Source organism: Hyaena hyaena, unplaced genomic scaffold (genome assembly GCF_003009895.1).
Source record: "Hyaena hyaena isolate Hyena2069 unplaced genomic scaffold, ASM300989v1 scaffold_61, whole genome shotgun sequence".
Taxonomy (NCBI): Eukaryota; Metazoa; Chordata; class Mammalia; order Carnivora; family Hyaenidae; genus Hyaena; species Hyaena hyaena.
This window is the reverse complement of record NW_024080693.1, coordinates 2,792,664-2,808,923: the sequence shown is the minus strand read 5'-3', so window position 1 is coordinate 2,808,923 and position 16,260 is coordinate 2,792,664. Positions and strand designations below refer to the sequence as shown.

Below are 16,260 nucleotides of genomic sequence, written 5' to 3'. Positions count from 1 at the left end.
AAAAGGATAATAGCTATTATTTTAAAGTTAAAGTATTTATTATTAAAGAGTGGTGCCAGGGTTCGCGTGTTTTCATTTTTATGATTGCTTCCTATAATACGAAGTGTATTGTTTTTGTGCTAAATAGTCAACAGAAGAGAATGCCATCGCAATTTTCCAATTTCAAAAGAACTTCACGGATGAATTTGAAAAAGTAAAATCATTTCATTTTTTTTTTCTTTCTATTAGACGACTTAGAAATCTGTGGAGACCACAGCTTTAACCTCAGAAGTTAAAGTGCAGCCATGCTTTCCCATCAGCTCCTGTCCTTCTCCATGGTCAAGCTCCTGGCTTCAGGGCTCTGCTTCTCAAGGATCTCAGCTCTCTCCAGCACTGGCAATAGAGCCGTTTTCCTTTTTCAGGGTTTGTTGGGTCACCTGGCCTGTGGCACAGCAGGTGGTCGGGGCATGGGGGCAGGGCAGTCCACCTAGCTGGAGCCTCTGAACTTGAGAAAAGGAACCCTTCTGAGGTGGCCGAGCCCACAGCCCTGAATTCTGCTGGGTTGGTGGGGGGGAAGCTCGTGCTTCGACCTGAGCACAGAGCACCCTGGGGAGAAGCGCCTCTTTGCTGGCTATCAATATATATATTTTTTTCCCTTTGCAGAATGAAAATAGAACGGAGATGCCAGGGAGATCTGGGTCCTCATCATAACCAACTCTCTCTAACTCTGTACGATTTTGGTTAATTATAGAATTCTTGCTGCCTAAAACTTAAAGATACATCACTGATATTTTTTGCTAAATGTTGACTGCAGCGAATAGCTAAGATGTGGCATATTGATTTCTTGTTGTGAAGTGAGCTGTTCAAGCTCCATTTAAGATTTTCATCTTGCATGTAGCCCTGAGCACATCATAGCACCATAAATTAGTTAAATTGCACATTTATCACAAATGTTATTTTAAGATACTGTGTAAATGTGATGGCTGGAAGATATACAGTAGGGCTGCAACAAGCCTGGGCTGGGGCGGGGTGAGGTCGGGGTCACCTACACACCTGTGATTAAAACCGCCCTCCCTTGGCACTGCCCCTCCTCCTCCCACGGCCCCTGTAGAGACCTGACCGGGAGGCCCCAGCCGGGCCCGCACTGGCATTCTCTATCAGCGCCAGCCGGAGACCCAGCGCACGACTACGTTAGATTGGGAACGCCACCCTAGATCTGGCCGTTTTGGCTCCGGAAAATCAGAGGCATTCTGGGCCAGAATGGAAGGCTCTTCCGGGCAGCGGCCAGCTCTCCAACCCATAGGGGTTCGGCGACCTTCGGAGCAAAGGGCCTTGCGTTTTCAAGGGCATTGGAGACTGCAACTGGCCTTAGCCAGCCCCCGGCCCCACCCCGTCCCAGGATGCACAGTTTTGGGGGGCAGTCACTTTGCCAAATTACATCTGTGCTCACGCTTAGAGCCCTGAACTCCCCAGCTCACTGTATTTCCTTCTGAGGTGACATTCAGTTCTGGGCTCCCCTCCTATGAGTGCTCCTTTCCTGGCTCTGAGCCCTAGGTGCCAAATGGGTGATATCACCTGGTACCTACCTTGGCTCTAAACTCTCACTCCCACACCGAAAGTGAAAAGTCCTGAGGATAATCCCAGGGTGGGGTGAGGAGATGGGCGGAGCGTCAGGTTCTTCTCCCAAACTGTAAAGCAGGGGGCTGGGGGGGCACCTTCGCATGCACAAACCCCATCTCCCTCCAAGCCACATGGGCCCTGGTGGTGATGGAAGTGTTGTCAGTTTAATCTGTTAGACGCAGGACTTTGGATTCTAATAAACCGATGCTATATTTAACCTGTGAAAAATTCAAGAGTGGAAATCTGGGCTCCAGGATGTGAAGATGCTGAAGGCATGGGAGGGAGGGTGCTGTCCCCTGAGCCAGGTTCCGGGGGGGAGCGGGGCCCCCAGAGAAAGGCACTGTGTCCCCCAGACCTCCCAGGTAAAGGCCCCCCTGGGGCGCACATCTACTCAAGGAGGGACTAGGGCCGAGGAGGAGGTGGGGAGGGAGCCAGGCCCGCCACCCAGAAGGGAAAGCCCTTTGTGCCCCGCCCGCGGGCACAGCCCAATTGTGCGGCCGCATCAGCAGGCGAGAGCACAGCCAGAAAGACACTCCCTATTTGCCAAAAACCCGTCTTAAACTCTAGTGAGGTTCTCTCTAAAAACCCGGAGAGACATGGATTGCCGACAGAAAGTAGAGCAGACAGAAATTTTGGACTCATCTTGACAAAAGGGGCGGGGATGAACGGGAAGAAGACGTAGGCGTGTTGCCGAACATCTCTGAAAGGGTTTAATTTAAATTTTTAATAAAAGAGGTTTTTTTTTTTTTTTTTTTTTTTTTTTTTAGTTGAGGTGTTTTATGTATTACATGGATGTAATACATCTCTCATTTGTATAATTCTAGGTTAGGAGCTCCGATTCTGCATAACTGCAAGACTACTTTGAATGTAGTAATAAAGGTATTTTACAATTTTACATGATGTACCCAGCGTTTTGTTGGCATGATTTGCCAGGGCTAATAAAAGCTTGTGATTATCATATAAATGCTCTCTCCACTCTTCCCGTGAGGGGTTCAGTCGCCACCCCTCCCCACCGCCACCCTGCACACCTCCTTATCTGGGGCTGCTTCCGCACAGCAGAGAGAGCCCCGGACCCCGGAGTCCACCTTGCCCAGCTCAGCTGTTTGCTGCTACTTGAAAATTCTGAATCAACAGGAAGGAACCGCCCCACACCGAGTCTTGCAAAGATCTTCCTTCCCCCAACCTGCCTCCTGCAGGGCTCAGGCCCTGGCTCCTCACTGTCCAGAAGGGAGATCAAACCCCCGGCCCCCAGGAGGATCCCCAGGTATTGACCTGGGGCTCCTCTACTGATATTTTAGAAGCTCACTTTCGCCGAGAGCAGCCGACCTCATGTGAAATGTCTTCCTTTCTTTAACATTTTATTCTCGGGGAAAATTCTGTCCACGCAGCCTCTGAGAGGGCTCCCTGCTCTCCACACGCCAAAGTTCACTAAAACTCCCGTGATTTACGGGCAGTTTCCGACTGCCAGCACCTGGCAGACACAGCAACCAACTCAGTCATAAACAGATCGCATACAATTTAATTTTAATGTGCTCGTTAGTCGTAGCACATTTCAGACATAATTGTGAACGCAACACAAAATTATAGCAAAAAGACAATTTTAATGCTGCCGTAGAAAAAAGGGTTATATGAAGAGTCACATAATGGTGGTTCATTGTCAACAGGAAAACAGGGGACAGAGTGTGTTACAGTGTCTGTGCTGTTTACATGCCAATATTTTATACATAGGTTGTCGTATGGTGTCAGCTGTCAGTTACTTCTGCAAATTAACTGCCAAAAATGGAGAAGAACAGAATCACTTGGAGAGCCGGTAACCACGGGTTACCTTTCATAAGCCTAAAGATAAAGCTGCAGTGTGGGATCTTGGGAGAATAATTAGGAAGAACAAAACAGAAAGTTACCCATCGAAATAAAAAGGCATCCTACAATATGAAATAGCAACCGAGAGGGCTTCTAAGGAAGTGAAAGAGGTTGTATCACAGAATGCCTCATGACTTTTAAGCAAAGTATTACAGTACAAACATTTTAAAGGCTTTATCAATGCTTAGGAAATACAGTACAAGTTCTCCTTGTTGCTCTTGCTCTTTTTTTTTTTTTTTGCCTTTTCAAATAGACTTAACCCTTTGAGCACTGAGTTTATTTTGAGCGTTCTTGGACTTCTAATAAATACCTTTAAAAATCATGTGCAAAATATTTATGATGCCCGCCACGGATGTATTTCCTGGCCTCGTTTATTCAGACTGCTCAAAACAAATGATAACATGATGCTAATAAATATGTATAATTTAAACATGAACCTCTATCAATATAGATGTACTGTATAGCAAAACAGAGAATCATACTTTGCTTTCAGATAATGTTTCTGTATACTTTATAAATGCTATCTGTGGTATCTTCTGTATAATTTACAATGTTTGCATGTAAAAAAAAAACAAACAAAACCCATAGACTTAAAAAAAAAAGAAAAAGAAATATACACTATACATAGGCACGGTTTATGCCCAGAGCATAGCAGGTACATAAAACACTGTTGCTATAAATGCAGGAAAAAAGGTCATTTTTAACCACAATCACATTTTTCATAAGAGAGTCTGAAATCTATACAATATATACATCTATGTTTCAATGTGAAAATAATATTCTTTTAAATTTCAAGGCGTGTTATATACCCCTGCAGACCTGCATAAATGGAGGTTCATATTATTAATTATAACTAAGCTGGTAAGGAGTTTAAAAAACAGAGCTTTCATACATTATTATTCTTTTATTTTATTTTTTAACCAAATTAATGCAAAAGTGCTTCAAAGTACTCAGAGGGCTAAAGATGAAAGGGTGAGAAATGCCAGCACACTCGAGCCGCGTGGAAAAAGTGTGCCCGATTTCGTTATAAATGCTTAATTAAACTGTCTGTTAATGCATGCAGCTTGAAGCATCGGGGGATGCTCACAACTAAATCCCATTTACACAAAGTTCCAAACACTTACCACTGCGTCTTAACCTTCATATTTTACCAGTAACAACAGCTGATTATGCACCTCTATTAAACACTGTACAGTTATACAAAACAGTCCTGCCCAGAGTGATTCTCTGCAGTTAAAATAAGAACATGTGCCAAGAACAAGACAGAAGGGCCTTAAGGTGCCTGCAACAGTTTCCCTCAAAGCAAATTACAGTCATTTTAATCAAAAGCAAATGCTACTGCTTCTCTAACTCAGAAACGTACAGAAGGTGGTCTTCTGGGGATTTCCCGTGTGTTTTGCTAAGGTGAAGTTTAACGGCATGCTTGCTCGCAAAGGTCCGATTGCAAAGTTTGCACTGGTAGGAGGTCCCCAGGTCCTCCTCCGGGGAGGATGTCACCAATTTTTCTGAGGGCGACTTGGTTTGTGCTATTTGATTGTTAATCTGTTCGGTGGACAGTTTGGACAAGTCCCGGAGCCGGAAGCCCAGGTGTGACTCCAAGTGACTGATGTACGTGGAAGGAGTCCTGATTTGCGACGCACAGTCATTACAAAAGAACACGGGGTGGCCGGTGTCCAAGTTTTTGAGGAACTTTGTTCCACCTGTCCTTCGAAGCTGGTATTTCACGTTGGCCAGCCAGTGGCTGATGGTGGTCATGGAGAGCCCGGTGAACCTCGAGATGTGCATGCGCTCCTGGGGGCTCAGGTCTGACATGATGTACTTCCCCTCGGAGGTCTGCCGGAGGCTGGCGGCAAACTGGGCCTGGAGGATCAGCAGTTGCTGGGGGTTCCAGTTTGACTGGCGGCCCTTCCTCTTCTGCGCGGGCGTTGCCTCCTCGGCCTCCTCCAGAGTGGCCCCGTCAATGTCAGACTTCTCGGAGATGCTGGAAGGAGTGGAGGACTTTGACGTGTGGCTCTCTGTCAAGTTCTTCAGCATATCGGATATATCTGACAAGGCATTCTCGCGTAGCGGCGAATTTGACATGAATGATACGACGGCAGATGTCTTTGCCGTTGTCACCGTGGATGAGGAGGTTGCCGGGGATGTGGACGTGGGTGACAAAAGCACTGAACCCAAAGAGCAGCCCTTGTCACTCTTCCCTTTTGTCAAGTCTATGGGCTGGTCGTTGTTGACGTGGTAGAAATAGCGGTCGAGGTGGTCCGCCTTCTTGGACTGCAGGGGCGGAGGCGTGGCCACCGCCGCCTTCTCGGCCAGGCTATTGCTCATCTTGAAAAGCATGCTCATGGGGTCAAGGGCAGGCAGGGAGGGCTTGGCGGCCTTGCCCAGGTGGATGTTCATGACCGACTGAAGGGCGCTCAGAGGGTTAACGAAAGGCTGTTCGGGCGGGTGGTCGGTGATGATGGCCGTGCTGCTGCTCAGGCCACTGCTCATGGGCTTCACCAGCTCCTTGCCATTCTCCACCGGCTCTGCCGGGGGGCTCCCCTCCTTGCAGCCGTCCCGCTGGGGACTGGGGCTGTCTTCCTGGCTTTTGAAGCCCCCGTCACTGGACGCCTCCATCTTGATGGGCTCACTGATTTCGCTGCTGCACGGTGACGGGGTGGCTCGCTTTGGCGGAGATAGCTTGCCCTCTGGCTCCTTCATCTTCTCTTCCACTTTGGCGACTTTCTCAGTGACCTTCTTCACCAGCTCCTCCATGGCGTGAAAGTTTGTCTTGGGCATGGGCGAGGTCTGGCTGCTGGGAGGAGAGACCAGGGTCTGGTTTTTCGTGGGAGACACAATCTCGCTGTTGCCGAACATGGGTTTCAGGGCCGTGCTCTTCCCCGACGAGCCCAGGGACAGCTTCATCATGTTGGGGAGCTGGTAGGCAGCGTGGATGCTGGGGTAGCCCCCCCAGCTGGGAGTGCCATTCTGTGCCTTGTTGATGGCAGACGTCACGGTGTTCTCCAGGGACTTCAGGATATCCAGTCCCCCCTTGGGACTCTCCTCTAAGTCGTTCTCAGTCAAATAGTGGTACTTGGAAGAGATGTCGTATTTCTCCTCTTCTTCACAGGGCTTCTCCTTTTCCTTGGGCTTCTCGTCGGGGACCACCTTGTCCTTGTCGACCTCCTTCTTGACCTCCACATTCAGTTTCGGGGAGACACTGGCGGGGGTGTTGGCGGGAGACGTGAAGGTGGTGGCAGCCAGGGGCACGGACTGCACCTTCTCGTCCAGCAGGGTTGTGATGGTGGGCGTGACGGGCGTCTCCATGATGGGCTTCCCCTTCTTCATGGCTGAGTTCGTGACCTTGATGAAGTGGCCGGTGACCATCATGTGGGCGGTGAGCTCCTGCAGGGTATCGTGGGAGCTGCCGCACTCCATGCACTTTAGGATCTGGGACTTCCGGGCTTCAAAGTGCCACGCGTAGCTGGCCCCATTCTGGTGGCCGTACCGGTTATTTGGCGTGATGTAGGGGTTGGAGTTCTTCTGAAGCACATCGTTGGTGTCCGACATCACAGCCTTGGGGGTCCCGCCCGTGGAATCCGGGGAGCTGGGGAGCTCCAGTTCCAGTGAAGCCTTCTTCCGGGCGGCAGGGATGATTTTGGCTGTGACGGGAGTGACGGGCTCCTTCAGAGGCACTTTTTGGTAGTGTTTCGTTTTGATCATGTGGACGCTCAAGTCCTGGAGAGACTCGAAAGAGTGGCCGCAGTACATGCACTTCAACACCTTCTGGGCGTCCTCCTTCCCCTCCATCTCCAGCAAGGAGCGTTTGCGGGGCTTGGACCAGCGCTTGGGGTTGTTGTTGTCGGTCTCGTGGTTGTCGTCACGGTAGTGCCCCGTCTCGTTCATGTGCACAGTCAGCTCCACCAGCGTGTCTTAGGCGGCGCTGCAGTCCTTGCAGCGGAACTTGCTGGCGCCCGTGAAGATGGAGCCGTAGAGCTTGCTGCTCTGCCGGTACAGCTGCACGGTGCTGAAGAGGCTGGGCTCGGGCAGCACGCGGCTCTGCGACACCTGCTGCAGGGTCTTGGCCATGGCACTCTGGTGCCAGTCGAAGCTGCCGCTGCCGCAGCTGCTGCTGCTGCTGCTGCTGCTGCTGCTGCTGCCATTGTTCTTCTCCGACGACGGCTGGTGCAGGTTGAGGTGCAGGTTGGACCAGTAGGAGTTGGAGAGGAAGTTGTTGTACACGGCCTTCATCTGCTCCAGGCTGTCCGACACGGTCGTGTCTTCCAGGGGGACCGCCACCTCCTTGGTCTCCTCTTCGTTCTTGATGGAGCCGCTCTCAAAGTCGGCCATCCGGTCACTGGTCTCACTGATGTGGGACTCGCTGTCCATTTCGTGGCTAGAAAACTCAGCCGCCGGGGAGTTCTGGTAACTGGGGCAGCTCTTGCCGAGCTCCTTCTCCGGGCACATGTACTTGGCCGAGGGCTCCCCATCTGCCGTGCTCTCCTCGGGGTCTATATCTTCCTCTACCAGGGCGGCAGCCTTTAACTCATCGGAAACATAGGCTGCCGTGGTCACAGGTGGGAAGGCGGGACGGACAGGAAAGAAAGGAGAGAGACGGGGAAGAAGGAGAGAAGAAAGAAAGAAAAAAAGAAGCATTAGTTACATGTTGACCTTACCTAGAAAAGGTTCTCGACTCTCAGGAAAAACGCAGCAAAGTAGACAGGCACGTGTATTTGTAAAATTAAATAGTTAAAATGTGGTGTTTCTTTGGAGCAAAAAAAAAAAAAAAAAATCTGCTCTTCAAACATAATTTGCCACCTTATTCTTCTCAAGGGGCAACAGCTTGAAATTAAAACTAAATTTGAAATTAATGAAGCACATTCTGGAGGTGGCATTCATTTCTAAAGTAATAAATTACTTGTATCAACTTCAGAGACAGCAGTTCCTGTCTGTCAATTAATATGTCTTATGCTTCTCCTACCCCTAATGCATTTCTTAACAGACAGATTCACAATTTAAATTAAGCAAGCATTTTTTACTCATTACATTTTTGAGGCTCAATCTTTAATAAATACAAAGTACGAAAACATCAATAAAATTTTTACGAAGTAAAAAGAAAGTACGTCAATTGCAATAAATGAAAAGCAAGGTTTCGTGGCTGATTTTTTTTCCCTTCATTCCTTCTGGAAAACTAGGTCTCATAAAAGCTTGCAGTAAGTTTTCCTACCAAGCGATAGGAGCCTGTTTGTTCCCGATGGGAGGTAAAGACCATGACCCAGCCCTGGCCCTGTCCGCCATGTGAATATTCAGCCGTTTTCTCAGCCACCTGCACACACACTATCCATGCAGAATTATGTCAGAAGAAGTTCAGGGAAATTGGTATGCGGTGCTCATTCCTGCTGTATAAATATATACAAGACCTTCCAGTGGACCTTACAAATGTCAAAGTGTTTGCTCTTTAGACTACTTTGTCAATATTTACTCAGCATAAGCTTCACGGGCATTCGACAGGGATCTTGTCTTTCTGGAAGCAATGTAACTGGGGATGTAAATCCAGTGTGCACTTCCCAAGCAGGTGGAGGGCAGGGCTGAGCAGCGGTGGGTTCTAGAACAGACACATCCAGGGACACAAAGCCAGGAGAGCAGTTGTGTTCGTGGAATAAAGTGTTTTCTTTTCTTTTCTTTTTTTTTTTTTTTTTTTTTTTTATTCCTTGCGTTCCATGACTTAGGTTGTTCTTTACAACTTAGGTTGTTTAACTTAACCCTGAGGCTAGCTGGGCTGGTCTCCTGAATGATCAGGCATGGCCAGCCCTCTGGAGAGTAACAGTTTTAAGCCAGACAAAGGGAAAGAAGTGACTACTTCCCATCAGCTTCTCAGTGTGTTTGCTTCGGAAGACCGCCGGGTGAGTGTGACAGGTGGCCCGAATGCTACAGTGCTGAGTGTACGGCTTGACCCAAACCAAACAAAACTGAAGACAAACTCTCACAAAAGAAAAGGAAGCTTCGTTTGTGGAATTTACTTGCAGAATTTTAAAGATTTGCCTCCTATCGATTTGACACTGGTCGGGGGGGGATAAAAAACAGTGACATGACCCTCGCATGTAAGATTCCCCTGAAGATGCATAGATCTCCCCTCCCCACTTGCTCTTCCATCCTGGTAAAGTGTGATTTTTCTTCCATTCCTAAGTCTCCCTTTGAGAGTCAAGGACCGACGGTGACATCCTAACTGAGGGCACTGGAACCAGGATGGGAATAGCCTTTCCAGGACACACATTCGTATGGGCCGGGGTATGTAAGGCAGCCAGGGATGGAGGGCGACCAGGAGTCAGTTTCCCCGGAACTACCCTGATGTCAGAGCTGAAAGTCCTGCATCTTGAGAATCCTCTTAGACCTGGGCACACCAGGTCAGCCAGTGGCTCTCGCAAGGGGCCACATGGCATCCACAGGCCAGAGCACCCCGGCGGGCCCGCATTCCTCTCAGAGAAGAACTGGAGCAGAGAGTGACAGAGATTTAACTAGATGCAGCCCAGTGTCTGCAGAGATGGCCCAGACGCATAGTGTTTCCATCAAAGGGGCTTCATTTTGAACACGTGGGGAGGCAGGAGGAAACCGCACGGCCTATGTCCCCATACCTGACATGTGAGGGAAAGCCTGGCCTTATGGAAACAGAGATAGACCCCAGAGCCCCTTCTCTCCTGAAGGGGGTCCTTTGAGCCACAGTTGGCAACATGAGCCCACACTCTGTGCCCTTTGCTGTCATGATGGCTCTCGCGGAATTAAGTCTGCAAGAGGCAGCAATCTAGAAATGGCCCTACCTGGGGCAGCTATGGGAGGACGCTGGGCAGCAGGGAGAAGCAGGGGCCTGTGGCAGACACGGGAGCCCACTGAGGCACAAAGACTCCTAGCGAAGAGAAACCTAGTGACTCTGCCAGTCCACCCCCAGAAAATGGGAGCCCCTGTGGAAGCCACCGCCCATGGGCCACCTGGAGCACCGCACAGGCCCTGTACCGTCTGACCAGCTCCTGCGCCCAGCGGGCCCCCCGCCGCCGCCGCACTCCAACATGCTTTGTGAATCACACTGCCATCTTAGAACGCCACCGGTCTGGTGACTGAGGAGAAAACAATTATTGAAAGAAAAGTAAGGCCAACCTCCCTGGTGGGAACAGAATTCTGTTCTGAGGAAAATTAAATAGCTCTGGTGCTGACAGGCACTGGGTCCTAGGGAGACCTGGCATCACCCCGCACACCACTCTTGACCTTATGGTGGTTTCTGAGGCTCTTGATACGCGCACTCGCACACCGCTGTGACAGGGACCTCACCACCTACGAAGACCGCCATTTTCTTTACAGAGTCAGCGGTGAGGAGTATCACCTTAGGCTGAGCCTAGACTTCTCCCCACCGGGTCTTCTCTCCACGCTAAAGTAAATTGTCACTAAACTCGGAAACATTGTGAGGTTGGGGAGAATTAGAGGAGAAAGAACGGTACATTTACTTTGGGCCCACACATGCCAGGTGAGGTGGTGCATGAGGTGGCAGGGCACGTTCTTTCCCAAGGCCTCAATTTCCCCATTCCCTGTATGAGGCAGGGCATAGGATCAGTTGGGTCATCCTGTGTCTACTTCTCTATTTACAACTTTTCTGAGAAAAAGGTAAACTGAGTTGGAAACGTGCTCACTCCTCCAAGCACGGGCTCCTCTTGAGCACTAACCAAGGCATCTCTTAGTCCTTTCTTCTTGGGGCTAAGGAGTAAAATCCCTGGCTGGATAGAAGCAAGTGTTCCCAGACGGCGGGACAGTTAATGTCCAGGTCAGGCAAGGAGAGGAGAGACACTAGGTGTCTCTAGTCACTGTCAAGGGGATAGTGGGAAGTCAACCAGGGGGTTGGGGCTGGGTGGGCTGGGTGAGAAGCTCATCCCCATCCCCACCATGCTGGCCTTCAGGAGCTTCTCCTCCCTGGGAGCCCAGGGCAGGCACCATCCCCTACCTGGACCTGACAGTTAATCACGCAGACGGAGCCTCAGGAAGCTTGGCCACTGTGAACACTACTTGAATTCTTTGCTGCTATTTAACTTTCTGTATGCTCTTGTCTGAATTCTCCAAGGCAAGGACCCCGTTCTACATTGTCACAGTTTTACTTATTTATTTATTATGTATGTATGGATTTATTTAATTTGAGAGAGAGAGAGAAAGAGGCAGACAGCGCTTGAACCCAAGACCGAGTGTGGGAGGGGCAAGGGAAAGAGAAGGAGATTGACTGATTGATTGAGAGAGAGAGAGAGTGAGAGAGAGAGAGAGAGAGCGAGAGAGACAATCTTAAGTAGGTTCCATGCTCAGCACAAAGCCTGACACAGGGCTCGATCCCATGACCCCAGGATCATGATCTGGGCTGAAATCAAAAGTCAGGTGTCCTAACATTATCATGGTTTTGCATACAGTAGGTGAGCAATAGGTGCTCACTGTCTCCTTTGGGAAGAGAGTACTTGGAGGTCACATCCAGCAGCAAGAAGCTTGCTACGAAGCCTTTGTAACAGGCTCTGTCCGTCCTTCTGTCCCCTCGAACACCAGCCTGCACAGCCACTAGCACCCCCCTCTCCTCAGTAAGCCCCTGCTCCAGTGCCTCACATCTATTCTCCATGAAGAAACCACCCCATCCCCACATCCTTAGTGATTGGCAAGCTAGTCAGGTTAATCCCCGATCCCAACCCTGCTACACCCTCAGGGCCTTCTCATCCAGCTTAGAAGAGAGCTCAAATTCCCCAAAGCAACCCTGAAGTCCACCTTGGTATTGGCCCTGATTCCTCTCCAGCCCATCCTCTCCTTCTAGTATGCGCCAAGGTCCCCAACCTTCACTTTCCACTGCTGTCTGCTCTGCTGGACACCCCAAGGTAGATGGCAACCAAGAGGAAGGTTTGCCAGTGCACCCCCTCCCCAGCACAGGTGGGGCTGCTCCGGCCCCAACTTTTGTCTCCTTAGCACCCTCCCCTTCCTTGTTACCAGACACAGCACTGGGATCACCTGCTTATAGCCAGACATTCCAGGATGTTCTAAGGGACTGTCAGCTTCACGTGGCCAGTGCCCCTCACCTACCAGTATCTGCTTCAATCCTACTGTCTGGCACAGAGTAGCCACTCAATATATATCCATGGGCTGAATGAATGAATGAGTGAATGAATAAACTAACACCATAGATGACTTCTTTAAACCTCCTACTAGTTGCCTCAAAACATCTACACGGATCCAGACTCCAGCCAGTCCCGGAGCAAAGCAGACTGGCTGGGGTCTGATCTAAAGCCCTTCCTGGATCAGTTCTCTCTGAGTAGGGTTACTTCACGGGAAAGGGCCTCTGAGATGGACGAGATGATGGCCCCCACGCGTGAGGAAGAGAGAAGGAAGCACCGCAGACGGTGTGTCCTTGCCCTGGAGCTGCTCAGGCCGTGCCCGCATGCAAGTAGCCCTCTCTAAGAATGTGCTACCACCATTGCTCTTCTCTCTTGGGCAAATGAAATTGAAGCCCTTGCTGCAGGCTCCAGTATAGGAGGCAGCTGAACCTCTCGAGTTGGAGGGCTCTCATCCAAACCAAATCAACAGCTGCAAAGATGCAAAGACACAGGTGGGAGTGGAGGCTAATGAGTGAGTGAGGAGCGGACCATGGCGCTGAGTTTCATTTTTCCCCAAATGGCTCAGTGGAAAAAGTTTCTCTCCAAGAGGTGAGCCCTCCCAGATCTGCTGCAACTGCCTCCCCATGGAAACCCCCACTGTCTCACCCCTCAACAGAAAAGAAAGCACTTCAAACAGTGATGCGACAATCCATTGCTACAGAACTCAAGGCCAAGGGCATATTTTTGGACAGGTGAATGAACTAAAGAACTTCGTTCATGCAGAATGAAGGGGACTCTTGGGTAGAAACACATGTTCACATGAGACAAAATCTCTCAAAATTACAAGAGTTCCCTACAAACTTCCCTAGCCCAATGCCTTGGGAATGTCAAGGATAAAAACAGTCGTACCTAATACGTGCATGTTTATGGGCTATTTTCCCATTCATTGCATTTGACTCTCTCCACAGTCCTGGGAGGCTGGAGGAAGTTGGAGCTCGACAAGTTAGATGGGACTCTCCCAAGGCTGTGACTTCACAGGAGTCAGTACAAGTCGAAAGGGGATTCAGCTCCATTCCTGAGGGAATCACACCGAAGGAGTTTGGAGTGGGCTGCCACGTCACAGCCTTCCCTGACTTCTCGTCACCAGTGGGATTCTGTGGCTGCCCTTCCAGGGGGTCCCGAGTGCTCCCGCCTCCTGAGACTTGGCCACGGGGACGATGGACGTGTCCGTGGAGTGAAAAGCCAGCCCACTGTGGTAATCAGCAGGTCAGGAGGCAGCAGCTCCCTCATTGGTATTTATTATCATCATTAACTAAACTCAACCACTGGGTAAAAAGAAATTAATACTTTTGATATAAATATAAAGCAGTAAGCTGGGGCATAATGGAAGTCATTTCCAGGAAGTGGGAATTACCTGCATCACACTGTTGTGAATCTCTCCCAGAAGTAAGAGATGAAGGGGTTCAAGTATCCCTCTTGGGGTAGGAGTGGGTTTGGGGGAGCTACCCAGCCCCGGGTGGGTGTGGGCGCAGCAGGGGAGCAGGGAGCACTGGCAGGGGGTGGGAAGAAGGGAGAAAGGGCTGGCTGCGCCCAGCTCCCTGAAGCAACATCAGAGTAAACCCTGCTTCCGATTTTCCCGATTTTCACATTTCCGTGGCAGGGAAGGTTCAGAAGTTAAGCGCTCTGGTTTCCAATTCCCCTAAGATGCCCGGGAAAGGGGTTTTGCTCACTACAGCCTTCTAAGACTCCCTTTCCCCTTCCCCCAAGTAAGGGTAGCCAGGAGGAGCACCCCAGGACTGGGATGGAGAGAGGGGAGTGGGTGCATGTGGAAGACAGATCCCTGTTCAAGTCCCAACTCCTGTGCTGGGAAGGGTAAGGAGAGGGAGCAGGGGAGGAGCGGAGAGATGAGAACAACAGGATAAAGATGGGGAAGGACAGAAGAATCCACAAGAATCAGGGCTTGGGGGAGACAGATGCAGACAGGGAGAGACAGGAGACTCAGAGAGGCACAGGGAAAGACAGAGATGAAGACAGACAACCAGAGACAGAGACACAGAGAGGAAGAAACAGGCCATGGAGGGAGTGAGAGGTGTGCACTGAGAGTAAGATGGACATTTGAGGGCAGACGAGATGATTCCAGTGGCCAGGACAGAGGGTAGTAAGTACAGAGAGGGCCTGGGCTGGGAGTCCTGGCTGAGGGGACAGGGCCCCGGGAGCTGCCCCTGGTCAGTTCTCAAGGCTGGGGACTCAGGCCTTGTCTCAACCTCCGGGAGCACTCAGATTTCCAAAGTGGCTGTTTTTGTTTTTGTTTTCAAAGGACAATTTAAAAGCCCAGGGGGTGACCAAGAAGTTGACTGCTGGACTGACCCTGGTGAACAGAGCAGGGATGGGGAGGGTGGGGCCTGTCCTGCCGGGGGCGGATTAGGTTCTGGAACCTGCGGCAAACCTCTGCCATCCCACAGCTTCACCACGGGGCGTCCTGGCCACCTCTGAAACCCCCCTCTCCCTACACCGGGCCTATGACAAAGCAGACCCCCTGCAATGACAGGGGACAGCTGCTGCGAAGCCCCCTCCCACACAGCCCCACGGGGAGAGCCGTCCGTGAGGGTGCTGCCTGCACTTGGGAGAGCCCTGTGCTGCATTTGTTCTTGTTACAATGAGTGGTGTCACCGACGGCGGGACCCTGCTCTGCGACGCGCTGTTCCTGTGACCATGACACTGGCTTCAGGTCTCTGAGCTCAGAGTTCTTCCCAGGCAAGGTGGGTGGGGAGAAGGAGGGGAGAAGTTCCCGCCATGCCTGCCTCCCAGGTGTTTGGCAAAAAGCAAGGACTCCATAAGGAATGAGGGCATAAGGACTTTCCAAGTGCAAAGGACTCCGCAAATAGAGGTAGGGCTCCCGGGGCCTCACTGCGGGGTGTGGGGTGCAGGGCCAGGCTCTGGGTGACTCCCGCTCTTGCAAATTCAAGCTTCTGAGCTGATGGTCTCTCAGACCACCAGATCTGCATGCTACCTTTCAGGAAAGGGGGTGACGGGGGACCTGCAGAGCCTGCTGGTTAACTGTCCCCATGTGGCACGCTGTGTTCCTCCCCTCTCTGGCCACCTTGTGGGCTGCAGAGAAGGAAGAAAAGCAAGAGGGAGAAAAAGCAGGGGGAGAAATGATGAGCAAGGGAAGGAGGCGGAGAAAGGAACAGCAATGCGCTCCCCCCCCCCCCCATGGGCCATCCTCAAGACATCTGGGAAGTAAGCAGCCAGGGTCTGCACCAAGCCCGGCGCACCCCACATCTCCACCCACATCCACCTGATGAGATTCCCAGGCTCTCTAACCGGGGAGACGATGGTTAGAGCCAGGTACTCTATACTCTGTGCCCGCAGGGACAGCCACCTCGAGCAATGAGGCCCCTCCAGCTGCCAGTGTGCCCACAGCCACTTCTCTAGGCTGAGCCCAGCCCCACAGCTTCTGCCTTGAGTCGCCTTCTCCTTGATACAGGAGAGAGCGCAACATCCCAGAAAACTCCACCTCAATCTCCCTTTGTTCTAAATACACCTAGAAAATCCAGGCTACTGACTCATTTCACACAAGAATTTCTGCTCTTCAAAGGAATCACTTGAAGTGCCGGTACATTGTGCCCTCGGGGTTATTTTTCTTCTGTGAGTGCCGCCCCAACTGCGGTTCTGCCCTGTCTGGTGCAACTTGATTTGGGACCCAGGGTTATGCCCAGACGTC

The 16,260-nt window shown here is 50.9% G+C and overlaps 1 protein-coding gene across 1 annotated transcript in view; it reads right to left on the bottom strand.

Moving 5' to 3' along the window:
* Positions 1-3,683: 3,683 nt before the first annotated feature.
* TSHZ3 (teashirt zinc finger homeobox 3) overlaps positions 3,684-16,260 on the bottom strand; it is a 68,604-nt gene continuing 56,027 nt past the window's right edge. Inside the window, 1 exon segment of the mRNA XM_039231893.1 lies at positions 3,684-8,000. Within this exon segment, the coding sequence (XP_039087824.1) occupies positions 4,795-8,000 (3,206 nt within the window). The 3' untranslated portion in view covers positions 3,684-4,794.